Source organism: Dipodomys merriami, unplaced genomic scaffold (assembly GCF_024711535.1).
Source record: "Dipodomys merriami isolate MVZ:Mamm:240054 unplaced genomic scaffold, mDipMer1.0.p SCAF_17, whole genome shotgun sequence".
NCBI lineage: Eukaryota > Metazoa > Chordata > Mammalia > Rodentia > Heteromyidae > Dipodomys > Dipodomys merriami.
In genome coordinates this window covers 8,520,578-8,548,168 of record NW_027203048.1, presented here as the reverse complement: position 1 = coordinate 8,548,168, position 27,591 = coordinate 8,520,578, and the positions used below count along the sequence as shown (strand labels likewise).

Here is a 27,591-nt window from a genome sequence, read left to right as displayed (position 1 = left end):
CCCCATGACCAACAAAAAAAAAGAAAGGTCTTTTGTATGTTGGATTAATTCTTTTGTGTTTGAGACAGTTTCTCATTGTGTAATCCAGGCTGGCCTCGAATTTGAGAAACTCTTGTCTCAACTTTTTGATTGCTAGGGTTATAGGTATGTACCACCACTCTCAGCTAGACCAATCCTTTTCTACTGCACTGACACAATAGAAAATTGTTACTGTAGAACAGGCAGCAGTTGAAGCATTAGAAACAGTTGGTAAGTTTAGAATTAAGAGGGAGTTTGAATAGCTGATTTGTTGAATCATAAAAGGTAATACGATAGAAAATTAGATTTAAAAAAATCACAAGACCTTTCTTAGAAATGATGATAATAAAGCTATCAACTATCTCAAGATCTGTTTAAGGGTAATACATATGAAAATGCTTTTAAGAAACTCATATGTCATAAATAACTTCAAAAATGTTAAGGTCTTTTCCTCAAAATAAAATACATTGCATCATGAAAATATAAATTCCACAAAGGCTAGGACTTTGGCTTCTAGTCCATAGCATTTCCAGTGCTGAGCCTTGCTCCCAAAGCATTATAGGCACTTACAATATGTTGAATGAATGAATGAATGAATGATACTGTAGATGATGACTTCTACAGACTTATTTTTATATGTAATTTTTTCTCCTTTCATGTAATTTTTGTCTCCACACTTTCTTAAAGCCTCCACTAGATGTCAGGCATAATTCCTTGGGTTTCTTCCTGTTGGAGTTGACACAATTGTGTAAACAAGGTTTTTCCAATAAACCTCAAGCCTTGCGTTCACATTTTAGCACTCTAGCCAGCTTTCTTCTAAGTTTCTGAGAGAAATTAGTTGCTTCTATTGTTCAAAACATTTTTATACTTTTAACTCTTAGTGTCTCTGGTAGACTTGTTTGCTCTTATAGTTCAAACTGTTATTTCTTAAGATTCAGTTCTCCAATCACATGATTTATAAGCCCGATTACTTTCATTTGCTTTAGTCCCCATTATACTCCAGTTTATGGTTATTTCTGAGAGGAACAAAACATGCTGATGTTGGCTTTGTGTCTATATTCTTAAGTTCCAGCAAGAAAGAAACAGGACCATTACCTTCCACACGCCCCTGAGATTTATCTAGTCTCCCAACAGGGGCTGACTGACTGTCAGCCTGTAATGTGTTCTTTTTTCTTTCCCCCAAAACACTTCGTGTATATTTATTTTAAAGTGTACATTTAGGAAGAATAGTTGAAAAATGTATAAAAATCATTTGTGTAAGCCAGGCGCTGGTGGCTCACACTGGTTAGCCTAGCTACTCAGGAGGCTGAGATCTGATGATCATGGCTCAAAGCCAGCCCAGCCAGGAAAGTCCATGAGACTAGAAAACCAGAAGTGGAACTGTGGCTCAAGCGGTAGAGTGCTAGCCTTGAGCTGAAGAGCTCAAGGACAGCACCCAGGCCCAAAGTTCAAGCCCCATGACAAAAAAAAAAAAAAATCATTTGTATTTATATAACCCCAATATTTACATGGCCCCTTAAAAGAGCTTATTTTATTGCCATAAAAAATGTATTCCACGCTGGGCATATGGAGCTCACCCACGCTTGTAATCCTAGCTACTCAGGAGGCTCAGATCCAAAGATCATTGTTTGAAGGTAGCCCAGGCAGAAAAGTACCTTTGAGACTCTTATTTCCAATTAACCCCTCAAGAACCAGAAGTGGTGCTGTGGCTCAAAGTGGTAGAGCACTATCATTTTTTTTTTGTGTGTGTGGTCTATTGTGGGGCTCGAAATCAGGGTGCTGTCCCTGAGCTCTTTTTACTCAAGGCTTATGTTTTACCACTTCAGTGAGCCACAGCTCTATTTCTGGTTTTTCTGGTAGTTAATTGGAGATAGGAGTCTTAGGGACTTTCCTGTCCAGGATAGTCCTGAACCATGATCCTCAGATCTCAGCCTCCTGAATAGCTAAGGTTATAGGCATGAGCCACCAGTGCCTGGCAAAAGTCAAGATTTTTTATGTTTTCATGTTGCCTATTTTTGTATGGCCCTTACACTCAAGTTGGTGTGTGTGTGTGTGTGTGTGTTTGTGTGTGTGCGCGCGCGCACGCGCGCACGTGCACACCCACGCGCGTGTGTCGGTTGTGGAGCTTGAACTCTGGGCCTGAGCGCTGTCCCTCAGCTCTTCAGCTCAAAGCGAGTGCTCTATCACTTGAGCCACAACACCACTTCTGGTTTTCTAGTGGTTTATTGGAGATAAGAGTCTCACGGAGTTTCCTGCCAGGGCTGGCTTTGAACCGTGACCCTCAGATCTCAGCTTTCTGAGTAGCTAGGTTTACAGGTGTGAGCCACCAGCACCCAGCTACACTCAAGTTTTTAAGTGACTAAATATATTTTTTAAAGAATAATATTTTGTGAAGTGAAAAATATATGAAGTTCATGATTGTTCATAATAGAGTTTGGGTCATATTCATTCATGGTTGGTGTCCATTGCAGAGGCAGAATGGGTGTATAAGATTGTGAGCTCATCCCCTATGACTCAGCAATCCCACTTTTGGGCATTTACCCAAATGATCACAAACAAGACCATCCTAAAGCTACCAGCACAACTATGTTTATTGCAGCATTACTTACCATAGCTAAGATATGGAACCAAACCAGATGCCCTCAGTAGATGAATGGATCAAGAAAATGTGGTATATATACACAATGGAATTCTATGCCTCCATCAGAAAGAATGACATTGCCCCATTTGTTAGGAAATGGAAAGACTTGGAAAACAATTATATGAAGTGAAGTAAGCCAGGCCCAAAGAAACATAGGTCCCATGGTTTCCCTTATTTGCAATTACTAGTATATGTCTGAGACAATCAGAAACGGTCAGATAAGTTGATGTTAGGCAAAATGAACCTCAAGATAATGATTCAAAATGTTTTTTCCTTTTTTGCGATTGTTTCTAACACTTATATAAGATGATTTCTTTGTTGCTTTGTATGTCCCTCCCCCACAATATAACCCCTGTTTTCACTGTATTTGATGTTGATATACTTTGTGGAGGGGAAGGGAAAAAACCAAATTGTTTAAATAGGGAGGTGGATCCATTGCAACAATGAGATGTACAAGACGTTATGTTAAAAGACGAACTTTACAACTTTGGTGGGGGTGGGAGGGTGGAAGGGCATGGGGAGATGGGAAGGGGAAACAAAGGAGGAGGTGACAATGCTTGATAAGAAATGTACTCATAGCCGGGCGCTGGTGGCTCACGCCTGTAATCCTAGCTACTCAGGAGGCTGAGATCTGAGGATCGCGGTTCAAAGCCAGCCCGGGCAGGAGAGACTGTGAGACTCCTATCTCCAATAAACCACCAGAAAACCGGAAGTGGCGCTGTAGCTCAAGTGGTAGAGCGCTCGCCTTGAGCTGAAGAGCTGAGGGACAGCGCCCAGGCCCAGAGTTCAAGCCCCACGACCGACAAAAAAAAAAGAAAAGAAAAGAAAAGAAATGTACTCATTACCTTGACCATGTAATTGTAACCCCTCTGTACGGTATTTTCACAAAAAAAAAAAAAAAAAAAGAAAAGAAAAGAAAATGTAATAAAATGCTTACACTTTCGAGAAAAAAAAAAAAAAGACTGTGAGCTCATGGCTCTCAAAGCCTGAAGTTTTTACTATGTGGCCCCTTACAGAAAAAGTTGCCCAACCTCAGCTGTTAAAGAAGAGTGGAGAGGGGCTGGGAATGTGGCTAGAGTGCTTGCCTAGTATGCATGAAGCCCTGGGTTTGATTCCTCAGTACCATATAAATAGAAAAGGCTGGACATGGTGCTGTGGCTCAACTGGTAGAGTGCTAACCTTGAACACAGAGAGGCTCAGGGACAGAGCTCAGGCCCTGAGTTCAAGCCCCAGGACCAGCAAAAAAAAAAAAAGAAAAGAAGAATAGAGAAAAACTTCTTCCATTCCTTTTTCTGAATGCTCATCATCTTTGATGTGATGGTTCACCTTCACCCAAAGGGGAAGGTTCATTTTTTATCTCTTGTTGGGATACCCCGGGTTGTTGGTTGCCTAGAACCGATCTGCTTCTTAGTAAAAGAACTTTATTGTTTGTCTCTTGATGCCTTTGTGTGCATATAAATATATGCTTCAAACAGCTATGCCAATTTTCTCCATACTCTACAACAAAACAGACTTAACTAAGACAATTGAAAAATACTGTTATTTAAATTCTAAAAATACAGTTTAAGCAATTCAATGTTCTTGTTCCCTCTTAACTGCTCTACTTAATACTTAGGCTCTGTATGCATTACTTTGATCTAAAAAATGTATTGTCTTTTCCCCCCCTTTACTGACGTCAAAAATTTTTCTTTTTGAATTTTAAAACTAGATTTTAAACACTAGAGCTTTTGGTGCTTGTGAACTCAGTGTAACACAGTAAATCTGCCTTTCTTGTTCTTATTCACCGTGACTTAAAATGGATCAATAGAAATCTTCAGAGCAGGAATCATGTGAGGCCTTTTGTAACCCAGGTCTGGCTTCTTTTGCATGTTGTTTAGTTATTGAAGCATTGTTTTTGGTGACATTTGCTTTGAAATATCAGGCGAGTCTGGAGTTGGAAATGGCTTTTGTGACAAGGGTGTTGTCTGGTAAATTGTTCTGAACCAGATAATTTGCCTGATCTTGGCAGCCTTATTTTAAAGCCATGTTTGTTTATTTCAAAGAGTTACTGCATTTATTGTATTCCCAAACAAATTGTCAGATGCTGCAGAATTCATAATGCTGCCAGTCTTCTGTATTTGTGTGTTGCACATAGGGCTCTGTGTCTGGTGTAGGTGGAGTCTCTGTTGAGGATGCAATATGATCTTTCCATGGGGTGCTAGGTAGATCTGATGCACTAGTCACTCTAGAGAGTAGCTGACTCTGAGTCTGAACCTATTTGGAAGATTGTAATTTTCAGCTGTTTCTGATGGGTGAATACTATATTTTTATTCTTAAATCATAATTCTCTGCTGTTAAATGATTTTGCAAATGGTATCCTGGGTGACATAATCATCAGTGATCCGTCAGGCACCTGAGATCCTAAGCTTGTATCATTTACCTTCTGGGGAAAGAACAATTGATTTTTTTATTCTTCTGCTCATACAGCTTAGAATGTGAAGATTGGCATGACTCTTGGATTACTACTTCCGTCTTCACTTTGCTACTATGATTTGGGAAACAGGTCAGCTGAGGAACACGTTGTCCCTTAAAGCCATCAGCTACAATAGGTCCTGCACTGAGTATTGTCCATTTCAGGATGAAGATCCCAAATCACTTACTCTGTGCTTGGAAATACTGCCTATCTTGGAAATGTCCCTCTTCAGAAGTAAATAGCACAGAGAGAGTCATGCTTCATCTACAAAAATCCTAGAAATAGGATAAGATTTTTGCCCAAATATGTGTGTGTGTGTGTGTGTGTGTGTGTGTGTGTGTGTGTTGATGTGGGGAAAACATGCATATATCTGAGAATACACATGTGTAATATATATGTGGTATGTATGTGTGCGAGCATGTGCAATAGAGAGGAATGGCTCTATCAGTACCAACTATAGTGATTGACTAGTGTACAGTAAGGAGATCCTACGTTATTTAATACAACAAAACTTGGCTTAATCCTAAGAGGGTAATTGTTTACAAGTGGCTGTGACTCTATTCTTCTGAGTTATACTCTGTCCTCGGAATCTTTTCATCCTATCTGCACTGCACTACCACAGAGTAAAACTTTGCTTTTAAATTCTAAATCTCATGTGGCCCTAAATCCTTATCCTTTAGTTATTGTTGTTTTTATTGTGTAAAAAATGTATACCAGGGCTGGGTATGTGGCTTAGTTGTAGAGTGCTTGCCTAAGCGTGTATGAAGCCCTGGGTTTGATTTCTCAGTACCACATAAACAGAAAAAGCTGGAAGTGGCATAGTGGCTCAGTGGCTCAAGTAGTAGAATGCTAGCCAGCCTGGGCCGAAAAATCTATAAGAATCTTACCTCTAATTAACCATAAAAAAGCCACAAGTAGAACTCTGGCGCAAGTAATAATTATATATGTGGGTTTGTATGTATGTATGTGTACATAAATAATAAAACTTTATAATATATTACATATAACATGTAAATATATTAATTATATTAACTGTATATTACATATACTAATATAATTATAGTAATATATAATTATACAATTATGTAGTATAATTATATATAAATATGTATGTAACATTTTGCTACATTTTAGCATATAGTTCAAAAATGTTAAGTATAATCATGCTGTGAAACAGATTTCCAAAAATTTTTCATTTTGCAAATATAAAACTATCCTCATTAAAAAATTATGCCCTTTCCTCACTTCCCATAACAATCATTCTTTTTGTGTATGAACTTGACTACTTTAGATACCTTATAGACATGGAGCCCTGTGCATTGTCTTCTGTGTCTTGCCTGTTTCTTGTAGTACAGTGTTCTCCTCAAGTTTGAGGCACATGACAGGATTTCCTTCCTTCTTAAGATATAACATTTATTTATTTATTTATTTATTTATTTATTTATTTATTTATTTATTTATTTATTTATTTATTTATTTATATTTTTTGGTTGTGGGGTTTGAACTGTAGGCCTGGGCGCTGTACCTGCACTTTTCAGCTCAAGGCAAGCACTCTACCACTTGAGCCACAGTGCCACTTCCAGTTTTTTTGTAGTTAATTGGAAATAAGATTCTCAGAGACTTTCCTGCCCTGACTGGCTTTGAACTGGATTATAGGCGTGAACTATTGGTGCCTAGCAAGAAAGAACAATTTTTTATATATTCATTTTGCTTATCCTTCTGTCAGTGGGCACTTGAGATGTATTGCTTCTCTCTTGACTGTTCAGAATAGTGTGCTATAAGAGTGAATGTGCAAATTATCTCTTTAAGACCCTGCATTTGGCCAGGTATAGTAGTTCACACCTATAATCCCAGCCAGGATTATAAGGGAAGGTAAATATGTAGTAGTTCTTTAAAAAAAAATTTTGGTGGTACAAGGATTTGAACTTGGCCTAGTGCTCAGTAAGCAGGCCTCTACCACTTGAACCATGGCCCCAGCCTATTTCTAATTTCTGAGGAGTCTCCATACTGGTTTTCATAGAGGTTGCACCATTTTACTATCCTACCAACAGAGCACAGAGCTTCATTTGCTCCACACCCTCACCAGTACTTACTTTATGTAGTCACCATTGCCATGGATGTGAAATAATATCTCATGATTTTGATTTGTCTTGACTTTCTTGTATGTGATAGTTTTATTGAAGTCTAATTTATGTACCATAAAATTTTCTCACTGTGACAGCTAAAATACTTTAGCTAAATTTATACGATTTTGTAACCAGCGCTTCTGTCTAGTTTTAGAATAACCCATCATCCAAAAAAGTTCATTTGTATCCCTTCGTAGTAAATCTCAGCTCCCACCTCCAGGCCCAGACAGTCATCAGACTACAGTTAGTTCCTCCTGTCCACAGAGGGCATGGGAAGAGGCCAGGTGGGTGACTAGGACTGCAGGTTGTGCCAAACTTAATGTATACATTCATTTCTTTTTTTTTTTTTTAATTGTGAAAATACTGTATAAGAGGGGCTACAAGATAATGAGTACATTTCTTATCAAGCATTGTAGCCTCCTCCTTTGTTTCCCCTTCCCACCCATCCTCCCCCTTGCCCTCCCATCCAACCCTCCCCCCTCCCACATTCGTTTCTCATAGTTTAATTTATAACTGAGGACCCTGAGAGATGAACACTAACAGTAAAATGGACGAATTATAACAAAATAGTGTAACAAAAGTGATTTTAAATTATGAATCCCATATTTCTAGGGCTTTCCATTTAATATTTTCAAATCATATGTAACTGAAACAAAGCATAGATCCCGGGGATATGGCTGTGCTGCTTGTTTCTATACATTTGGTTTTTCTAGATGTTTAATTTAGACAGAATCATACAGTGTATATTGTTCTGTGCCTAATTTCTTTTATTTTCAGACTGATTTTGAGGTTTATCCATGCTCTTTTAAGTACAAATAGTTTTTGTTTGTTTGCTTGTTTGTTTTTGCTGGTCCTGAAGCTTGAACTCAGGGACTAGGCCGTGTCCCTGACCTTTTTTTGTTCAAAGTTAACTCTACCACTTGATACATAGTTTCACTTTGGCTTTGGGGTGACTACCTGGACATAAGAATCTCAGAGACTGTTACCCATGTTGGCTTCAAGCCAATAGCTGGAATTACCAGCATGAACCACTGGCATCCGGCTCCAAGTAGGTTTTTAAAAATCACACCCCCTGGGGGCTGGGAAGGTGGCTCAGTGGTAGAGTGCTTGCCTTGTATGCATGAGGCCCTGGTTTCGATTCCTCAGCACCGCAGGAGTAGAAAAAGCCAGAAGTGGTGCTGTGGCTCAAGTGGTAGAGTGCTAGCCTTGAGCTGAAGAGCTGAGGTACAGCGCCCACGCCCAGAGTTCAGGCCCCACCACCACCAACAACAACAAAAATCACACACCCTGGTGGCTCATACCTGTAATCCCAGTTACTCAGTAGATTAAATCTAAGGATTGTGGCTTGAAGCTAGCCTATTCAGGAAAGTCTGTGTGACTCTTAACTCCAGTTATCCACTAAAAGGCTGAAGTAGAGGAATGGGTCAAGTGGAAGAACATCTGCATAGCGTGCATGAGACCCTATTGTCAAAAAGAAAAAAGAAAAGCCAAGTGAGAGCAAGAGGCCAGAGTTTAAGTCCCAGTACCATCACACTTTATACAAAAAAATTTTTAGTGCTTAAAGTTCTGAACACCAGGGAGTGGGTACCTGAAAGAGGTGGGGTGGGGTCAAGAAGAAAGGGATAGATGGATGAACAGGAGAAGTGGAGGAGAATGCCGTCAAGAATTCCCAGTGGGCCCGGCTCACACCTGTAATTCTGACTACTCAGGAGGCTGAGATCTGAGAATCACAGTTCAAAGCCAGCCCTGGCAGGAAAATCTGTAAGACTCTTATTTCCACTTAACCACCAGAAAACTAGGAGTTGCACTGTGGCTTAAGTGGTAGAGTGCTAGCCTTGAGGGAATAACCTCTGGGACAGTGCCCAAGCTCTGAGTTCAAGCCCCATGACTGACTCCGCCTGCCTCCTCCCAAAAGAATTTAATATATATCCTACAAAATTAAGAGGAATGAGGGAAGGTAGGGCTCCTAGTAGAATGCTATTTCCTCCTTGATGGAGTTCCTGAGTGTAGATTAGACTGTTTCTGTAAGCCTCTGCTTTGTACCTTCAAGGGCTAGGAGTATATGTACACCCTTAGTTCCTGCTTCTGGAGTATGGAACACAGTTGTAAATTCTAGTTGAATGGTGTGAAATTTGGCAGCTTTTCCTGTAGTTCCTCTCTTCAGGGCTACATTATAGGACTCCTGCTTGTTTCTACCATGTGACTTTGCTCCTCTTACTAAAACTTTGGAAGGTAACTGAAGAGAGGTTACTCAGTTGTAAAAGACTATTTTTTATGAGCTTCTGGAGTGAAGCCTTCTTTTGCTACTTGAAAAGATGAATAGGTAATAATAAGAATCTTCTCCTGTGATGCAAAGCAGCTCTTTTTGTCTTCTTCTGCCTTAGGTGGTGTTAAAGAATAATTATATGTGTACAAATTAGAAATGTTGGCTTTAGGCATTAATTTGAGGGAATGTTCAATTAAATTGTATTGAATAATCTTTCTTATTGATTATTTTTTAGTACAGTATCTTTCAGAATTTAAGGGATTTTTATTTCCTCTTTAGTCATTTCTTCTATCACCATTTCATGCTTAATTCCATATAAATCTAGCTGTTATTTTTTTCAGTATTTTATGTCCAGATTAGTACAAGAAAAGCATTCTTGTTAAGAGTTCCTTGAGCCAGGCGCCGGTGGCTCATACCTGTAATCCTAGCTACTCAGGAGGCTGAGATCTGAGGATCACAGTTCAAAGCCAGTCCAAGCAGGAAAGTCTGTGAGACTCCTATCTCCAGTAAACCACTCAGAAAACTGGAAGTAGCACTGTGGCTCAAGTGGAAGAGTGCTCGCCTTGAGCTGAAGAGCTGAGGGACAGCGCCCAGGCCCAGAGTTCAGGCCCCACAACTGACAAAAAAAAAAAAAAAAGAGCTCCTTGACATTAATATTTAATATGTCCATCTTAAGAAACTGATTTAACTATTACTGCTGTTGTCTTTATGAACACAACTATTTTTTTAAAATTTCTTTCCAGTTCTGGGGCTTGAACTGAAGGCCTGGGTGCTGTCCCTGAGTTTTTGTGCAAACATAACCTTTCTGAAAGCTAAAAAATTTAAATCTGTTAGGCATTGGTGGCTTACCCTTGTCATCCTAGCTCAGGAAGTTGAGATCTGAAAACCAGGCTTCAAAGACAGCCCAGGAAGCAAAGTCCATCAGACTCTTTATCTCTAATAAATACCATAAAGCTGAAAGGGGAGCTGTGGCTCAAATGGTAGAGCACTAGCCTTGAGCAGAAGACTCTCAGAGACAGTGCCCAGGCCGAGTTAAGTCCCAGGATAAGCACAAAATAAAAATAGGACCAGGTGCCAGTGGCTCACACCTGTAATCCTAGCTACTCAGGAGGCTGAGATCTGAAGATGGAGGTTCAAAGCCAGCCTAGGCAGTAAAGTCCGAGAGACTCTTATCTCACTAGAAAACTGGAAGTGACTATGTGGCTCATGTGGTAGTGCCCGTGCCTTGAGCCAAAGAGCTGAGGGACAGCGCCCAGGCCCTGGGTTCAGGTCCCATGACCAATACAAAATAAATAATAAGTAAGTAAATAAATAAAAATTAAATGTACTACATATGGGAGGATAAAATAGATACTTCAGAAATTGAACCAGCATGAATTGAAAGCATAAAACCAACTTATATTAGCATTATAATACATTCATTTTGCACATAAGTGAATAAGTAAAAATGAATTGTATGTGTATGATGCTACAAAAGAATACATACATTGAGCATCTTTCATGCCTCCACACAAATTTATGGTGTTAATATTATGTTTATCTGATTGCAAGGGCATTCTGAGTTATAATCTCTTCATTTTAAAATCCTACTCATATTCACCAAGTTGTCAGGTAGGAAACAAATATTTTATTCCTGACCCTTTAAGAAAGTTGGCAGTTAAGAGTATACCACAATTAATAAGCAACCAAGGCCCCAGAGAGAAATTCCTAACCAAAACCTATCATTTTCATGGGTTTGCAATCAGTCTATGCCATAGTTTCAGCCAGGACATTGAAACTCAGAAATTGGACTTATTGCCATTTTTATAGGGTGATAGTCCCAGAAAGCTTTCAGGAGCAAACTAATATTGTCTGTGGAGAAAAACCCAATACTGAGTCAGATAATAATGCCCACAGATAAAGTTTCAAGAAACTTGAAAAGATCTAGGAAACAGATAACCATGGGTGGGCCCCAGGTGGATAGCAATAGGAGTACTGAGAAATGACCAGATACATAATCCTTGGATATATCATATATCTGAGCTGATAGGTTTGCAGATACATTGGACATGGGGTTGCTAAAGAAAGTCACTTTGGCTTGAATAACTAAAAGAATGGAGATGACAATTATATAGGATGACTTTGGTTGGTAGAGATCACCATCTAAATGAAGATATCAGGCAGGCATTGAGGTAAGCTTGGAGATGATCATGGAATACATATGCTTTGGAAACAGAACTTTGGGGATTGGTGTTTTGATGGGAAAAAAACAGAACAATCAAAACACTATTACTAGTGTCTTGTTTTTATTTATTTTTCTTTTTTGTTTTTTTAATGTCTTATTTTTAGATGATTATTTAGTAGTGGATTTCAGCAGTTATTTTCTAAAATATACTGTTAAGACACTTGAAAAAATTCAAAATAACTAATATTTAGTTTGGTTTCTGGTGCGCTCTGATCACATTGAATTTTGGTCAGAGGTGGAATTTTTTATGATGGTGATTTTTTGGTAAAGTAGAGAGATTTCTTTTATGGTTTAGTATCTGAAAGTGTTTTTCAAAATATCCCCTGTGTGCCTAAAGATATCACATTGTTGAGTTCAGGGTTCTCTATATTTCCATTACATCAAGATGATTAATTATGTGTGCAGAAAATATTAAATTCAATTTTAAAAATAAAAAATGCATAGCCAGGTGCCAGTGGCTCACACCTGTAATCCTTCCTACTTAGGAGGCTGAGATCTGAGGATTGTGGCTCAAAGCCATCCTGGGCAGGAAAGTCTGAGACTTTTACCTCCAGTTAACCACCAGAAAACAAGAAGTGGCATTGTGGCTCAGAGGTGGTAGAACACTAGCCTTGAGCTGAAGAGCTCAAGGACAGTGCACAGGGCCAGAGTTTAAGCTCTAGGGCTGACAAAAATAAATAAATGCATGAAATAGTTGCATGCAACTGGCCTAATATTATAGAAGAGACTGTTGTAAATTTTCCATTAGGGATATTAGACACAAAAGAGCAGCTTTTATACAGAAGAGCAACTTTTGTACAGTTTGTACAGAAATGAAGATGACATCTTCTGGGTACTTGTTTGGTGACTCAGAGCACCTTTAGTGACAACAGAGACACTGATGTCACAGACATAGTTAAAGACTTTGGAGGATGCTGTGTTGTGAAACTGAAAAAAGCTGAATCTCTTAACAATTTTGTAGTTTTAAATAGTATTGGTTGCAATAGAAGGAAAAAGAGAAATAGGATATAGTAGATGTGTAAGTGATAACAAGGTTTTGGTTTTTTTTTTTTTTCCTTCTTAAAAATATAGAGGAGCCAGTGGTTCACACCTGTAATCCTAGTTAACTCAGGAGGCTGAGATCTGAGGATCACAGCTCGAAGCCAGCCCATCAGGAAAGACTGTGAGACTAGTATCTCCAGTAAACTAAAAAAAAAATGAAGTGGTGCTGTGGCTCAATTGGTAGAGTGGTCACCTTGAGCAAAAGAAGCTCAGAAACAGTGTCCAGCCCCATATATAGATGAAGCAACCCTCATAAGTAAGACACTCTTTCCCAAGAGAGGATCCCTGAAGACTACCTTGACTATGTAATCCTTTAGGAAAGGTTTGAAACAATTCAAGTTGGATGCCTTATTGAGGTGAGCAGTAAAATAACTATCAAAGAAAAATTACTGGCGGCTCCATAAGATTGCCACCATCAATAGGAATGACACCTGGGAAGGTACTGTCAGCCTTCTGTCTACGTCAGGGTTCTTTACCTGCTTGCCAGTGTATCTATGTATTGGTTCCCCACTAGGGACAGGAGAAATAGGGTTGAGAGACTAGTCAGGCAGCAGTGACAGCCCTCTGTGTGTGTGTGTGTGTGTGTGTGTGTGTGTGTGTGTGTGTGTGTGTGTGTGTGTGTGTGTGTGTGTGTGTGTGTGTGTGTGTGTGTGTGTGTGTGTGTGTGTGTGTGTGTGTGTGTGTGTGTGTTAAGTGAGTGTATAGCATTGGTAGATACCAGGGTAGACAGTGACCTAGGAAGGCCTCATTTTCTGTTTGTCAATCCTTCCATAGTAAGTTAGCCTTAACTAGTTTTTGTTTTTTTCAGAGCTAATAATTTCAGATATTAATTAGCTATATTTGTATCACTTGAAAAATTAATGGATAATTTCTGACTATCTCTAAGTATTCCATAGTTGTGTTGTTTTGTTGGCAGTGGTAGGGATTGAATGGTGGACATATGTTTGAACATAAAGCAAACTAACCTACCTTGAAATAAGTTAGTAGTGTTTGAAATTAGGAATTTTGTATCTTCCAACATTATTTCTCTTTTGGAATTTGGTTTTGGCTGTTCTATGTCCCTTGCTTTTCCATATGAATTTATAATTAGCTCATCAACTTCTGCCATGATTTTGATAGTGATGCATTAGATCCACAGGTCATTGGAGGAGAATTTTGCTATGTTAACACCTTTAGGTCTCCCAGTCCATGACCATTACTAGTCTTTCCATTTATTTAGTCTGTCTTTAGTTTCTTTCAATGATGTTTTGTGGTTTACAGTATATTTGTTTTACATTTGGGTTGGATTTGTTCTAGGCATTCACTGTTCTTGTCTTCCACACCCACCCCCCACCCCCAATCCCGGTCGTGGGGCTTGAATTCTGGGCCTGGGTGCTGTCCCTCAGCTCTTCGCCTCAAGGCTAGCACTCTACCACTTCAGCCACAACACCACTTCCGGCTTTTTCTGCTTATGTGGTGCTGAGGAAGCAAACCCATGGCCTCATGTATGCAAGGCAAGCACTCTACTACTGAGCTACATTCCCAGCCCCCATTTGCTGTTCTTATAAATGAAATGGTTTTCTTGATTTCATTTTCAAGTTGTTCACTGCTAATACATAGAAATACAACTGACTTTTTGTGTGTGATCTGTGTCCTGAAGCAGTGTTACAGGTTAGCTCAAATAGTCCTTTTTGTTTGTATTTTTTTTAATCAAGATTGTTTTTTGGGTAAGCTCATATTATCTGCAAACAGAGATAGTTTGAACTCTTCCTTTACAAGCTGGATATCTTATTTCATTTTCTAATAGTTGTGGTGCAACCTCACTCTTTTTTCTTTTTTTCCCTTGAGCCTGGGTCAAGCCTAAGCCCAGGTTGCCTTAAATTTGTGATCCCTCTGCCTCCACCTCCCAAGACCTGGCTATTGCAGGCTTGTGCTACCACACCTGGCCCCAAGATGGATTTAACCGGCCTACGTGACTTGATGTGTTTAGTGCACGTGAGCAGGGCTTCTGCTTCCAGATTTGCAGGTATTCACTCCTATTTAGTCATCATGACTTCTCTTACTCAAAGGTTTTTACTGTCACAAGTGACCTGTCTGCTATCCTCCTTTAAATTCCCTGTCTAGACATTTGTTCCATTTAGAATTCAGTTCAAGCAAGCCCTTGGCCAACAGGCACTTCTGGGTTTCATCTAATATGTTGTTTGAAGTAGATGAGAATGGGAAGTAGAATCATAAACTTTCAGATATGAGTAGGGCTTAGATGTTATTGAACAACTTGTGCTGTATCCCCACCATGTTCCTAGTTATGGTTTGGGTGTGTACAGTGACTACAGTGAACTACTGAGGCTCTCAGTTCTTGAATGAGACCAGTCAACAAATAAACTGTAGTTACCTATAATGGCAAAATGTGCTAAATGCTGTAAAAGAAAACCATAGGATACCATGAGTAAACGTAGCAGGAACTTCTCACTTAAATTGTGCAGTTAGGAAAGGGTTGCCAAATGTGTGTGTGTGTGTGTGTGTGTGTGTGTGTGTGTGTGTGTGTGTGTAAATGTGCCAGTGTGCCATCCAGCACTGGGGCTTGAACTTAGGACTTGGGCTCTGTCCCTTCAATTTTCCACTCAAGACTAGCAATCTATCCCTTAAGCCACAGCTCCACTTCTGATTTTTTTGTGCATTATTTGGAGATAAGAATTCTCTGGAGGGGGCTGGGAAGGTGGCTCAGTGGTAGAGCGCTTGCCTTGCATGCACGAGGCCCTGGGTTCGATTCCTCAGCACCGCATAAGCAAAAAGAAAAAACTGGAAGTTGCGCTGTGGCTCAAGTGGTAGAGCGCTAGCCTTGAGCTGAAGAGCTAAGGGACAGCGCCCAGGCCCAGAGTTCAGGCCCTATGACCGGACCCAAAACAAAAACAACAAAAAAAGAATTCTCTGGAGGGTGGGAATATAGCTTAGTGGTAGCTTGCTTGTCTAGCATGCATGAAACCCTGGTTTCAATTCCTCAGTACCACATAAACAGAAAAGGCCAGAAGTGGCGCTGTGGCTCAAGTGGTAGAACACAGAGAGGCTCAGGGACAGAGCCAGCCCCTAAGTTCAAGCCCCGAGACTGGCCAAAAAGAAAAAAAAGAATCCTATGGACGTTCCTGCCCAGGATGGCTTTGCTTTGGTGCTCAGATCTCAGCCTCTTGAGTAGCTAGGATTAAAAGTGTGAACCATAAGCACCCAGCAAAGTTGTCAATTTTTTTAAAAAGCAGTGGAACATTCTATTCATTTAAAATCTTCCGTGGAGTAGAGGTAGAGCTTCTGATAAGGAGCATTCCCTGGTCTGCTCTCTCACCTGGTTACTGACAGCATCTTGGAGTATAATTGGTGGATTTCACTGTGCTGTTATATCATACATTATTTGTTTTTTTTTTGTTTTTTTTGGGGTCCGGTCGTGGGGCCTGAACTCTGGGCCTGGGCGCTGTCCCTCAGCTCTTCAGCTCAAGGCTAGCGCTCTACCACTTGAGCCACAGCGTCACTTCCGGCTTTTTTCTTTTTGCTTATGTGGTGCTGAGGAATCGAACCCAGGGCCTCAGGCATGCAAGGCAAGCGCTCTACCACTGAGCCACCTTCCCAGCCCCTATAGTCCTCTTTTTATCCTTAGAAGGCTCTAAGCTTTGAAAACTATTATTCATGGTTATTCTATGTCTGAAATAAGTCAACTCTTTCATTCTAACATGTGCATCTATTTTCTTCTTTGGTCTTTATCTCTTTGTATCAAAGCGTTTATATTAAAATTAATGTTAGCTGTCTGATCTGTTGGTCTGGCTCCTCTTATCTGTTTATTTATCTAAGTAAATAACGGAAATCTTAGGCACTTAGGTTGTTGGTGTAGGACTTACTTTTTATTCCCTCTGTTTTTAGTATTTTATTATTTTGTTTTCTTTTTGCTTTGCCATGCTGCAAAAAACAACAAAACTTTCCTTCCTGGAAACTGCAAAAACTCAAAGCCTGTGTGTGACTGCAGCAACCTACAAAGTAGTGAACATGAAGATGGGTGGGAAGCTGGCTGTACTATCTGGGCAATGACTGCATAGAGGAAGATTTTTGTCCTAATTTGGGAGGCTGGTAGAGAATTGGTGATTTGGGGCAAATGATGACATTATGACTGCTGAGGATAATATAATTTTAACCACAAGAAATCAGACAAATGTTAATAGCAATAGAATGGTTCTCTGAACACTGGTAACCTATTTGAAAACTGTTACACTATTTAAGGAACACTAACAAATAAAGGCAGGGATATGATAGGGATGAAAACCAAGAGCTGTCTACTAGATGAAATAAGCAACAGCCATAGTATCCCCGAGTGGCAGGGACATTCTTATCACCTGACTGTCCTGTCAGAAGTGTCTCTCGAGTCTGTCAGCAGCTTATACTGTCTGGCTCTTTTGTTTCAGCTGCCCTCTGGTGAGCTGCCTTGATGAATTAAGGAGCTCTTTGCATTGTCCTGCATTTTCACCCTCCTTGCATTTACTTCTCTTCGGCCAAAAAACCAGAACCAATTCCCTGGCTGGCTGGGCAGACAGTACCACAGGCTACTTTCTTGTCTAGCAGTTATGAGAGATCTGTGGGGAGGAGAGGGCACTTCTTAAAGTCCACACCAGGATAGATTCACTAACTGGGTTAATTGGGTTACTGATTTGTAGCAAGACTTGGATTCTGTTGAAGGTGAGTGTGTTTCATTTTTAAACTTCCAGAGTGTTACCTACCTTATGTGTTGCACCTGACTTGGCTATATTTGCTTCAGGGACTTGCTGGAAGAGTGTAGCCCTGTGTTTTGTACCTACTCTTTCCCAAAATGCTCTGTGGGACAAGCTTCCTTGTACAGAAGAGCTTTTGTCATGTGATGATTGTGTTTGCTTAGAGATAGCAATGTCATACCAGATCCCTAGAGAAAGGAGCAGCATTTGTCACAGAGCACAAAGGTTTGGTTGCTTTTCCTTGCCCTTATGTTCTGCTGCTTGGCTGGTGATGATTGTGTTCAGTTTTAACAAGATCCCAGAGCATCTAGAACATCCCAGGTTCACCATACAAGGGCAGGCAACTCTGTCTTTCCAGAGTGGTAAAAACAGCACATCCGTTAGAACTACATATTTGTTTCTATTTTTTAGATTTCAGCAGTGACATACCATGCAAATGTCAAGAAATGACATTGCCTGTTGTGCTCCACTTAGCCTCTGTGAGCAGCAACTTGCTGAAACATTTGAGTTTTCTTAAACACAGGAGTAGATGTCTATTAAAGTAGTAACAACTTCCTCTTTTTTTTTTTTTTGGTCCGATTGTGGGGTCTGAACTCTGGACTTGGGCGCTGTCCCTCAGCTCTTCAGCTCAAGGCTAGTGCTCTACCACTTGAGCCACAGTGCCACTTCTGGCTTTTTTATTTTTGCTTATGTGGTGCTGAGGAATCGAACCTAGGGCCTCATGCATGCAAAGCAAGCACTCTACCACTGAGCTACCTTCCCAGCCCCACAACTTCCTTTTACATTTAATAAACAAGGAAAGAGTCATGTTGAAAAGTCTTTAAAACAATACATTTCTGTTGATTTGTTTTATAAGACACGACTACTTTCACTGTGTAGTAAAGTAATATTAAACTTAACAGTACTATTACATAGTTTTTTCATTCTATCATTTTACAATTTGGTCCTTTTCTGGAGCTTGAGAGAGAGAGAGAGAGCTCTATGTTCCTCTGTATCTCTAGATGCTATCTAGTATAAAAGCATAAAAAGTAGTGTGAGAAATCTTTCCTTCCTGAAAACTGCCCACGTCTCAAATGGCTGTGTTGAACTAAATAGAAATTTAGCCAGGCACTGGTGGCTCACACTTACAATCCTAATTACCCAGTAGGCTGAGATCTGAGAATAGCGGTTCAAAGCCAGCCCAGGCAGGAATGTCCATGAGACTCTTACCTACAATAAACTACTCAGGAAAAAGTCACAAGTGGTAGGGCCTTGAACAAAGGAAGCTTAGTGACAGTACCCAGGCCCTGAGTTCAAGTTCCAGGACTGGCAAAAAAAAAAAAAAAAAGTAAAAATCATAGGGCAGGGGTAAGCATATTGGCAGTCTTAAAGGAGTTCCTGCAGAAGAGATTCTGTCCAAGGACCTAAGGATAAGGGGACAAGGGGGCAGTGCCTCCTGCAGCTTTAGAACTGTCTGTGTTTCTTTTGTATATTCTTTAATTGGCAATGTGGTTATTTATCTGCATATCTTCCTCCAAATCTATATAATTAGGTCAATGACAAAAAGATAATCTTATCTTTCATGAGTAAGCAATTAGGAAGTGTGCCTCATCCTTTTTTCAAGGGAGTGCCAGTCCTTGGGCTTGAACTTAGGGCTTGGGCATTGTTCCTCAGCTTCTTTTGCTCAGGGTTAGCACTGTACCACTTGAGCCACAGCGCTACTTTAGACTTTTTTTTTTTAAGGTGGCGGGGGAGTGCTTAATTAAATATGAGTCTCACAGACTTTCCTGCCTAGGCTGGCTTTGAACCATGATCCTCAGATCTTAGCCTTCTGGGTAGCTAGGATTATAGGCATGAGCCACTGGAGCCTGACATTCTTATCTTTTGATTAAGCAGTAAAGCACTAGAGAATACAACCTCAGTACTTGGCGGGGGTGGGGGGGGGGGTGGGGGGAGGGGGAGGGAGTAGGAAAGCACTGGGGTAGCTCAGTGATAGAGTACTTGTGTCTAACACTACCCCCTCCCCAAATTTTTAACTACCTTTTCAGACTAGCAAATTATTTTCTACCTTCTACATACATAACCTATCTGCTTCCTTCTCCTTATTATTTTTTTCTTTAAAAAGCATATCTTATTAACCAAGAAAGAACCTTTCAAATTTTTGGACGACATCATGTTTGGTGTCCATTAAGGTATGGAACTCATTAGTGCCTAAGGTTACCTTGCTGAGATACTTACTGTGAAGGAACACTTGGACCATCTGGTGACATCATCATCATTCAGCTGGTTTTAGATATGAAAGATCAACAAAGCCCATTAGATGATGGTGCTAATGGTTCTGTTTTATTTATTGTGTGTATATGCTGGTACCAGGGCTTGAACTCAGGGCCTCACACTCTTGATCAGTTTTTTGTTTTTTTGGGGTTTTTTGGGTTTTTTTGCCCATGACTGGCACTCTACCACTTGAGCCAATCAAGCATTTTGCTAATTAATTGGAGATGTTCTTACAGACTTTTCTGCAGGGGCTGACTTCAAACCTCAATCCACCAGGCCTTAGCCTCCTGAGTAGCTAAGGATTAGCTACTATGAGCCACTTGTGCCAGGCTTACCTCTTATAATTGGTATTAATGTTTACTTCTCACTTGGAAGTATTCATTCCAGCTTTGTCTTCAGGGAGGATTTTTTGAGCCAAAGTTTTTGGGTGTATTATATCTTCCAAGATTGCATTATAGAGATACTGGCTTTCCTAATGAACTGTGGTTCTGGTGGAGAGATCCCAAATAGACCTCAATGCTTGTGAATACCTTTTTCATCTTGGTTTGCAAGCAGGCTTCTTACCTTTCTAGCAAAACATGTTAGGAGTCCAAAAAAAGGTATGAAACTTGGGGCTAATAACCATGAGTTTATAGAATGCAATGTGATCATTACTGTCTGGCTTTGCATATTAGAAAAGAGTTCTCTAAATGTGTGCCAGAGATAATAGTTGAACATGATATCTGCCAAGATACATAAAGACTTTTGTATCATTAGACCAAACAAGATGCTACAAATCATGAAATTTTATCACATGAATTCATGTTGAAGGAATTACATTTTTTCTTCTATTGTTATTTTTTCTGTAAGAATGTCAGAAAGGAAATTGAATGCAGTAGTATTTTAATATTTAAACAAATGGGGTAACTGTATTAGTTCTAAAAAATGCCTTATCTTACTTTTGGAATGGATTACTAATAATACACTAAAGAAGCAAATTCCAGGGCTGGGAAGTTGGCTCAGTGGTAGAGCGCTTGCCTTGCATGCCTGAGGCCCTGGGTTCGATTCCTTAGCACCACATAAGCAAAAAGAAAAAAGCCAGAAGTGGCGCTGTGGCTCAAGTGGTAGAGCTCTAGGCTTGAGCTGAAGAGCTGAGGGACAGCGCCCAGGCCCAGAGTTCAGGCCCCACAACCGGACCCCGCCCCCCCCCCCCCCCCCCACAAAAAAAAGAAGAAGCAAATTCCAATGTGCTCCCAGGACCAGTGGTTTCTGGTACAGGTAAGTGTGAACAACTATTCAGCTCACATAGGAATTGTCCTACATAGGAATTGTCATGTTTCAGCTAGATAATTCATTTAAAAGGCCCAGAGGCAAAATGCAAGGACTAAGAATAAGCTAATCTCTCTGTTCTCTTTCATAATATTTATTTATTTAATTTAGTAAAGGTGATGTACAGAGGAGTTACAGTTACATAAGTAATGAGTACATTTCTTTTTGAATAGTATTGCCCCTTCCCTCATTTTCTCCTGCTTCCTCCTCCCCCCCACCAAGTTGTATTCACTGTAAAACAATTGGTTGTCTGTATTTCATTGCAGCTAGCATTGATAGGCATGAAAGTTTACTTGTCTGGGAGACAGGTAGTCTGATGAATAACTTGGAATTGAATAGCCTAGGAAGGCATTTTTCTGTTCTGAATTTCTTAGTTAGCATTTGTTACCTAAATGAAGGAAGATAGAACAATAAACATTGGGAGCTGGGAAGGTGGCTCAGTGGTAGAGCGCTTGCCTTGCATGCCTGAGGCCCTGGGTTAGATTCCTCAGCACCACATAAGCAAAAAGAAAACAGTTGGAAGTGGCACTGTGGCTCAAGTGGTAGAAACCTAGCCTTGAGCTGAAGAGCTGAGGGATAGCGCCCAGGCCTAGAGTACAGACCCCACGACCGGACACCCCTCCCCAAAAAAAACAAACAATAAACATTATACTATTGCTTAAAAATCAAGAGTTCCAAGCTGGGGAAGCTGGTAATCTTAGCTACTCCAGGAGGATGAGATCTGAGCATTTTGTTTCGAAGTCAGACGCAGCGGGACAATTCATAGGACTCTTTCATTTCCACCCTAATAAAGCCAGAAATGGAGCTGTGGCTCAAGTCGTACAGTGCTAGCCTTGAACAAAAAACCTCATGGATAGTGCCCAGGCCCTAAGTTCAAACCCCAGACTGTCATATAAACTCAGGTTACCATCCCTGAGTTCAAACCCCAGGACAGGCGCGCATGTGCACGCATGCACGCGCGCGCGCGCGCACACACACACACACACACACCAAGAGTCCTAAATCTCTTCCCTGCACACACACACACACACACGCACACACACACACACGCACACACGCACACACACACACACACACCAAGAGTCCTAAATCTTTCCCTGCAAATTGCTTTCCATTTTGGATCCTCTTCATTTAAATAGAAAATTTTATTTTTAAGTTTCTTAACCAGGAATGAAATTGCTATTCAGAAGGAGGGAGAGAGAGAGAGACTTAATAAGTGATGGAGAGACAGACATCCCTCTTTAACCTCTAGGTTCTCTGGTTCTCCTGGGCCTTTATTTGAATGGACTGTGAAATAATAAAGGAGACAGTTCCTTAACATTCACCAGCCTTGGTAAATGTGACCTCCACACAGACATCTTATGTAATTAACTCTTCTCTCAAAGGCAAGGGAAAATTGGCAGCTGGACAAGAGAGAAGGACTTTCTGGCTTGGCTTTTCCTGCTTCTGAGGAACCAGTCTCTCTGAGAGGCAGTTCTTGCAGTGTAGGAGAGGAAGCGAGAGATTTCCCAGGAGAAATATTTGGCAATAATCATGTGGCTCCAGATGCAAGAAGGAAACCTTTTGTGGCTGACCCCAGAGGGAGAGAGAGGGGTTGGAGAATGGCTGAACAAAATAATAAGATTCCTTTTGATGAGTTTGGATTTATTTGTTCAGGACCCTCACAAGATGGAGAAACAGGCTTATAATTCCCCAAACCAGAAGCTGAGTTACCAAAAAAAGTTTACTTTCAAATTTAAATTTGGATTAGGCTATAAAAGGCCAACATTCTAGTTAGGGTATAGGTATAAAATTTAAATTCACTGTTAAGATTATAGAACGAAATAGTAAAAGTTTGCTTCAAAGTCTTATTTATGAATTTAGTATTTAACATTGAAATGTCTTGGTTAAAAAGTTTGCAAGCAAAATGAGGCAACAATGAGCTGTAACTGACAAGTGTACATTTCGGTATTGTGACCTTTGAGAGATATAAACATCTAATAATCTTGAAGAGAAATTAATTCAATTAAAATTAAGTGGTGTGCAACCTTCTATATGTCCCAGTGTGGGGATTGGCACTAGGGTTTCAGGACCATTGCCCCTGCACCCATCCATGCAAGCTCTGATTCAGACCCCACACCTAGCCTTTCAGTTCAAGTCCACCCTGGGGCAGCTAGTAATAGCGTTAGGCGGCCAAGGTAGGGTCATCCCTTCGCCTATACCCTGCCCTTTGACCCAGGTCCCTGACACAGAGGAATGGATCTTCCCTGGCACCATCCCCAGGAACCCTGAAGAGGCTGGGCCCCTGTGCTCTGAGGATCTGGGGTCCGAGCGCTGCTGCTAAATGACCATGTCCCAGCTCTTTCCCCAGGCTTGCATGAGTATGCATGTGTTTTTCTGGGCTTCTGTTCCATATTGTAAATATAAAGACTGGAAAGTGAAGTTCAGTGCTTGCCTGGGCTAGATAGCCAGACCCTGTCTCAAACAAAACTGTATACAGTGGTTCACACCTGTTATTCCAGCTACTTAGAAGGCAGAGATTGGAAGGATGGTGGTTCAAAGCCAGTCCAGGCAAAGAGTTATTGAGACCTCATCTTAACTAACAAGCTAAATAAGGTAATATGTACCTGTTTTCCAGCTCTAGAGGCTGTAGATAGTGGGATCATGGTCTAAGGCTAGCCTCAGGCAAAAACTGAGACCCTACCTGAGAAAAACAAACAAAAAACAAAAGCAAATAAGCACAAAAGGCTGGGGGGTTGGTGGAGAGAGGCCTGAAAATGTTCAAGTGGTAGTTTGCTTAGCTAACTCAAGGCTCTGAGGTCAAACTAATACCAAGAATGTTAAATGGCAGAATTCTTATCCTTGTACATTAAAAGCTACAAAACAGAAACAATAGTCCACCCTGAAGTGATATCTTTATAGTTTGTTGGAACCCCTGGCACAGGCTGTGTGGTCCTGTGGCTGTGTGTGTGTGTGTGTGTGTGTGTGTGAGAGAGAGAGAGAGAGAGAGAGAGAGAGAGAGAGAGAGAGAGAGAGCACTCCTTGTTGAAATCACTTAGGCTTGAAGTATGGATTTCTGTGCCCAGTCCCCCTGGGTACCACCATACTTGTCAGGAATAATGGTTGGTTCCTTTGCCCTTACCATTCTTTCACTGTTGCTGGGAATGATTAATGCAATGTAATGTCTTCTCTTTCAGCCCTCCTCGCCCTCTGACTAATATGAATGACACCATGGTTAGCCACATATCCTCCGGAGTGCCCACTCCTACCAAGAGGTAAGTATGTATGCCTCAGAGTTGAGGACAGGCCCCTGCCACTGATTTGCTATGTCTGATTTTCCTCAGAAGCAAGGCCCAAGAAGCAGTACATTCTCAGGGGTAGGAAAGATCACCATCCTTCCCCCTCACCCCCTCAAATATCTTCTAACCCCATTTCCTGCTTTCATCCTCCTCTTTCTCTGCTGACTCTTGCACACAGCTACTGAAGTTCAGCTTTGAGCAGAGCTTCAAGTGGAAATTCATTGTGATGAGCAGTGAACAGGGTGTCAGCAGATTACATATAAGATTCAACAAATTTGCATTTGATTTGGATGTCAGACAGAGATTGCTTCTGCTTCCCTGAAGACTATATAAATTAATTAGTCTTATATGAAATATTCCCCTGAGTCATTCTATGTATGATTCATTACCTTTTAAGTTGAAAAGCTGAAGTCCGTAACTCTTAGTTATACAAAAAGTTTGCTTTTGGGTCCTTCAAGGAACAAGAATTCTGAACTTCTTTCTCCTTTTTATTTAATTTTCTCTTCTCCAAGATTCTCTTAGGCAGGGCTTGAAAGACTGTATTAAATGGCATACTTTCTGTTTGATTTAAGCTGTCCTATGACCAGAGCACTGCAGAAGTTCCCTCACGGGCAGAACCATTAAGGAATTTCTTTCAACAGTCATCCCTCACAGAGAAATAACCACAAAAAAACCTCCCAGCACACCCAGCACAACTTACTGGAAAACAAACAAACACTTTGTGCCATATGTGCTGAGCTCTTCGGGTTACTTCAGCTTTAGAAATGTCATCTCCTTAATAATCATTTGACCCAGTACTTGTCACTCCAGACCAACAATGTTTGTTCTTATTGGCTAAAACTCCTAAAGCAATATTTGTCAAACCTGACTGATGAAAAGAATCTCCTGGGGGGACATGTTTAAAAATACACATTTCTGGGACCATGTCAGACCCAGTGAATTTATAACTCAGCCAAGGATAGATTGTGAGAGACTGCACTTTTAACAAGCATTCAAGGTGGTTCTTATCATCAGACATGCTTGGGAAATAACCTTAGCAGGAAGTTAAGTAGCCAGCTTCAGGACTGCCCTGGAACAGAGTTCCTGGGGACTGAATAAATCAGCCACCTGGTGGTACACCTTTATCTACTTGGGGAGACCAGGACCCTGACCAGGTAAGAGTGCCTGCTGATGGCCTTGTTGGGACACTTCTGGCAGGGAAGCAGCCAGGTTGCCCCCTTCAGGCAGAGCCAGGTGATGCAGTTATGCTTGGCGGGCCGGGGAGGGAGGAGGAATTGGGCCCTACAGGCTTTTGAGCCAGACAGAATGCCTGAATTTGGATCCTGGCTCTCACCAGACCTTGAACACATTTCTTTCTTTTTATCTTTTTTTGCCAGTCCTGGGGCTTGAACTCTGGGCCTGGGCACTGTCCCTTGGCTGGTACTCTTGAGCCACAGTGCCACTTCCGGCTTTTTCTGTTTATGTGGTACTGAGGAATCGAACCCAGGGTTTCATGAATGCTAGGCACTGTCCTCTTAAGGAGGACACAGGGCAGCAGCTCTCCCAGCACCTGGGCATGACAGCCATCCCTGCAACCCTCAGTCTTAAAAATTTTATGTTAAATATCCACAGCATTCACATTCTCACTGCCAGGCAGGGAGTTTTCATTTCAAATCCAGGAAGCTAGAGTGTTGGAAGAATTCATTTATGTTAATTTCAGGAGCACCATCTATTAAGTAGGACTTTCTGCTATCTTAAGTTCTTTTTCATTTACTACGTTTGTTCCTCTGAGTCACCTAACTACATGAGGGCTAGAGGTGTTCTACGTACTATGAACAAGATGTGAGTCATTCAGTGACCCCAGTTGAGTATAGCTGCTAGGGTCTGGGAGAGGGAGTGCATCTTCCTGACAGGGTTTTATTGCTTGGGAAGACTGGTAGAAGGAGCTCAGGAGCTATAATATCACAATCAACCCTATAACTTTAAATTTGCTATATTCGACCCCAGGCCTCCCTGTGATTGTCAGTTCCAAAATGATACCTGTTATTATTTCAAGCTGCTTCAGATGATAATAGAAAAATCCTGGATTAAGACTTTATTTTAAAGTTAGCATTTCAACTAGACTCTTGTTCTGGGTAAAAGTAGTCCTAGAACTGATGTCACCATCTCTCTAGACACCATCAGCAGACTGAAGACAGCCAAAGCACAGGCCAGAAAGGAAGGCTGAGCTCTGCCTGCAACTTACTAATAAGAGAACTCAGTAGCAATAAAATTTTGGAGACATCCAAGCAAACGAGTGGTAATGATTTAACAGACAAGAGAAAACAAAATTCAGGCTAGAGACATAGCTCAGTGGTAGAACACTTACCTAGCAGGCACATCTTAGGTGCAATCCCCAAAGAGAGAGGAAAAGATGAAAGCCTAAGCTGACAGAGAATGTGGAAGAAAGCTATGGGGGTATGGAGTGGTTGGCTGTTAGTCACTGGATAGTTTAGAGGTGACAAGGAGACATAGCCATAGGCTTCTACTCTGAGCTGTCCCTAAGAAAAACTCTGCATGAGTTTCTTTCAGGAGACCTATTTTCCTCCTGCCAGGTCACATTCAGTTCTCTCAAGAGTCGAATGGTGCTTCCTAGTCTGTACTATTCCATGTATGGAGATGTGTTAGGGAAGACACCATCTTAGGTGGGGACAGCTAACTGTCAGACCTACCAAATGTAGATAGGCATTAATTGCTAGGAATCTTAAGTAAGGACGAAATGTTTAACATTTAGAACATATCCTTCACATATCCTCAACATATCCTTCACAAGAAGGAGAAGCAGTTTGTAAAAGAGAATGCCACAGTGTAAATATTACCTATGCACTGTGGGACATGACCAAGTTATCTTGAGTTGCATTACAATTATAATGCAATGTTAAAATGGCCTCTGACTGAGAGCCATGGTCAAGAATATAGCAAGTTATCTACAGGATAGAATAACACAGCAGAATGAAAACCACAATCCTCTGGATTTTTAGATTGAAAATTACAGAGGCATTGGGGAAACTGAGAAAGGAGCCAAAATGAAAGCCAGAAAGTCTCCATACCATCCTGTCTGTCCAGCCCACCTACTCTCTTCCTACCTAGGGGTGGTAGGAATGTACAGTTTGATTGAAAAGCAAGAATTATAGATGGCTTTGCGAAACAGCCAGCTGGTTTAAATTCTTCGTGACGCTATCTCTAGGTCAGAACAGATTTTTTTTCTCTAGAATGTTTTTTGAAAGACAGAGAAGCAGAGTAAT

At 40.9% G+C, this 27,591-nt stretch overlaps 1 protein-coding gene across 10 annotated transcripts in view; it reads left to right on the top strand.

The window, feature by feature from the left end:
• Dtnb (dystrobrevin beta) overlaps positions 1-27,591 on the top strand; it is a 197,348-nt gene that overhangs the window by 104,342 nt on the left and 65,415 nt on the right. For all 10 annotated transcript variants that reach the window (XM_070025158.1, XM_070025160.1, XM_070025153.1 and 7 more), the window contains exon 10: positions 24,227-24,304. In XM_070025158.1, the coding sequence (XP_069881259.1) occupies positions 24,227-24,304 (78 nt within the window). The remainder of the gene's footprint in view (positions 1-24,226; positions 24,305-27,591) is intronic.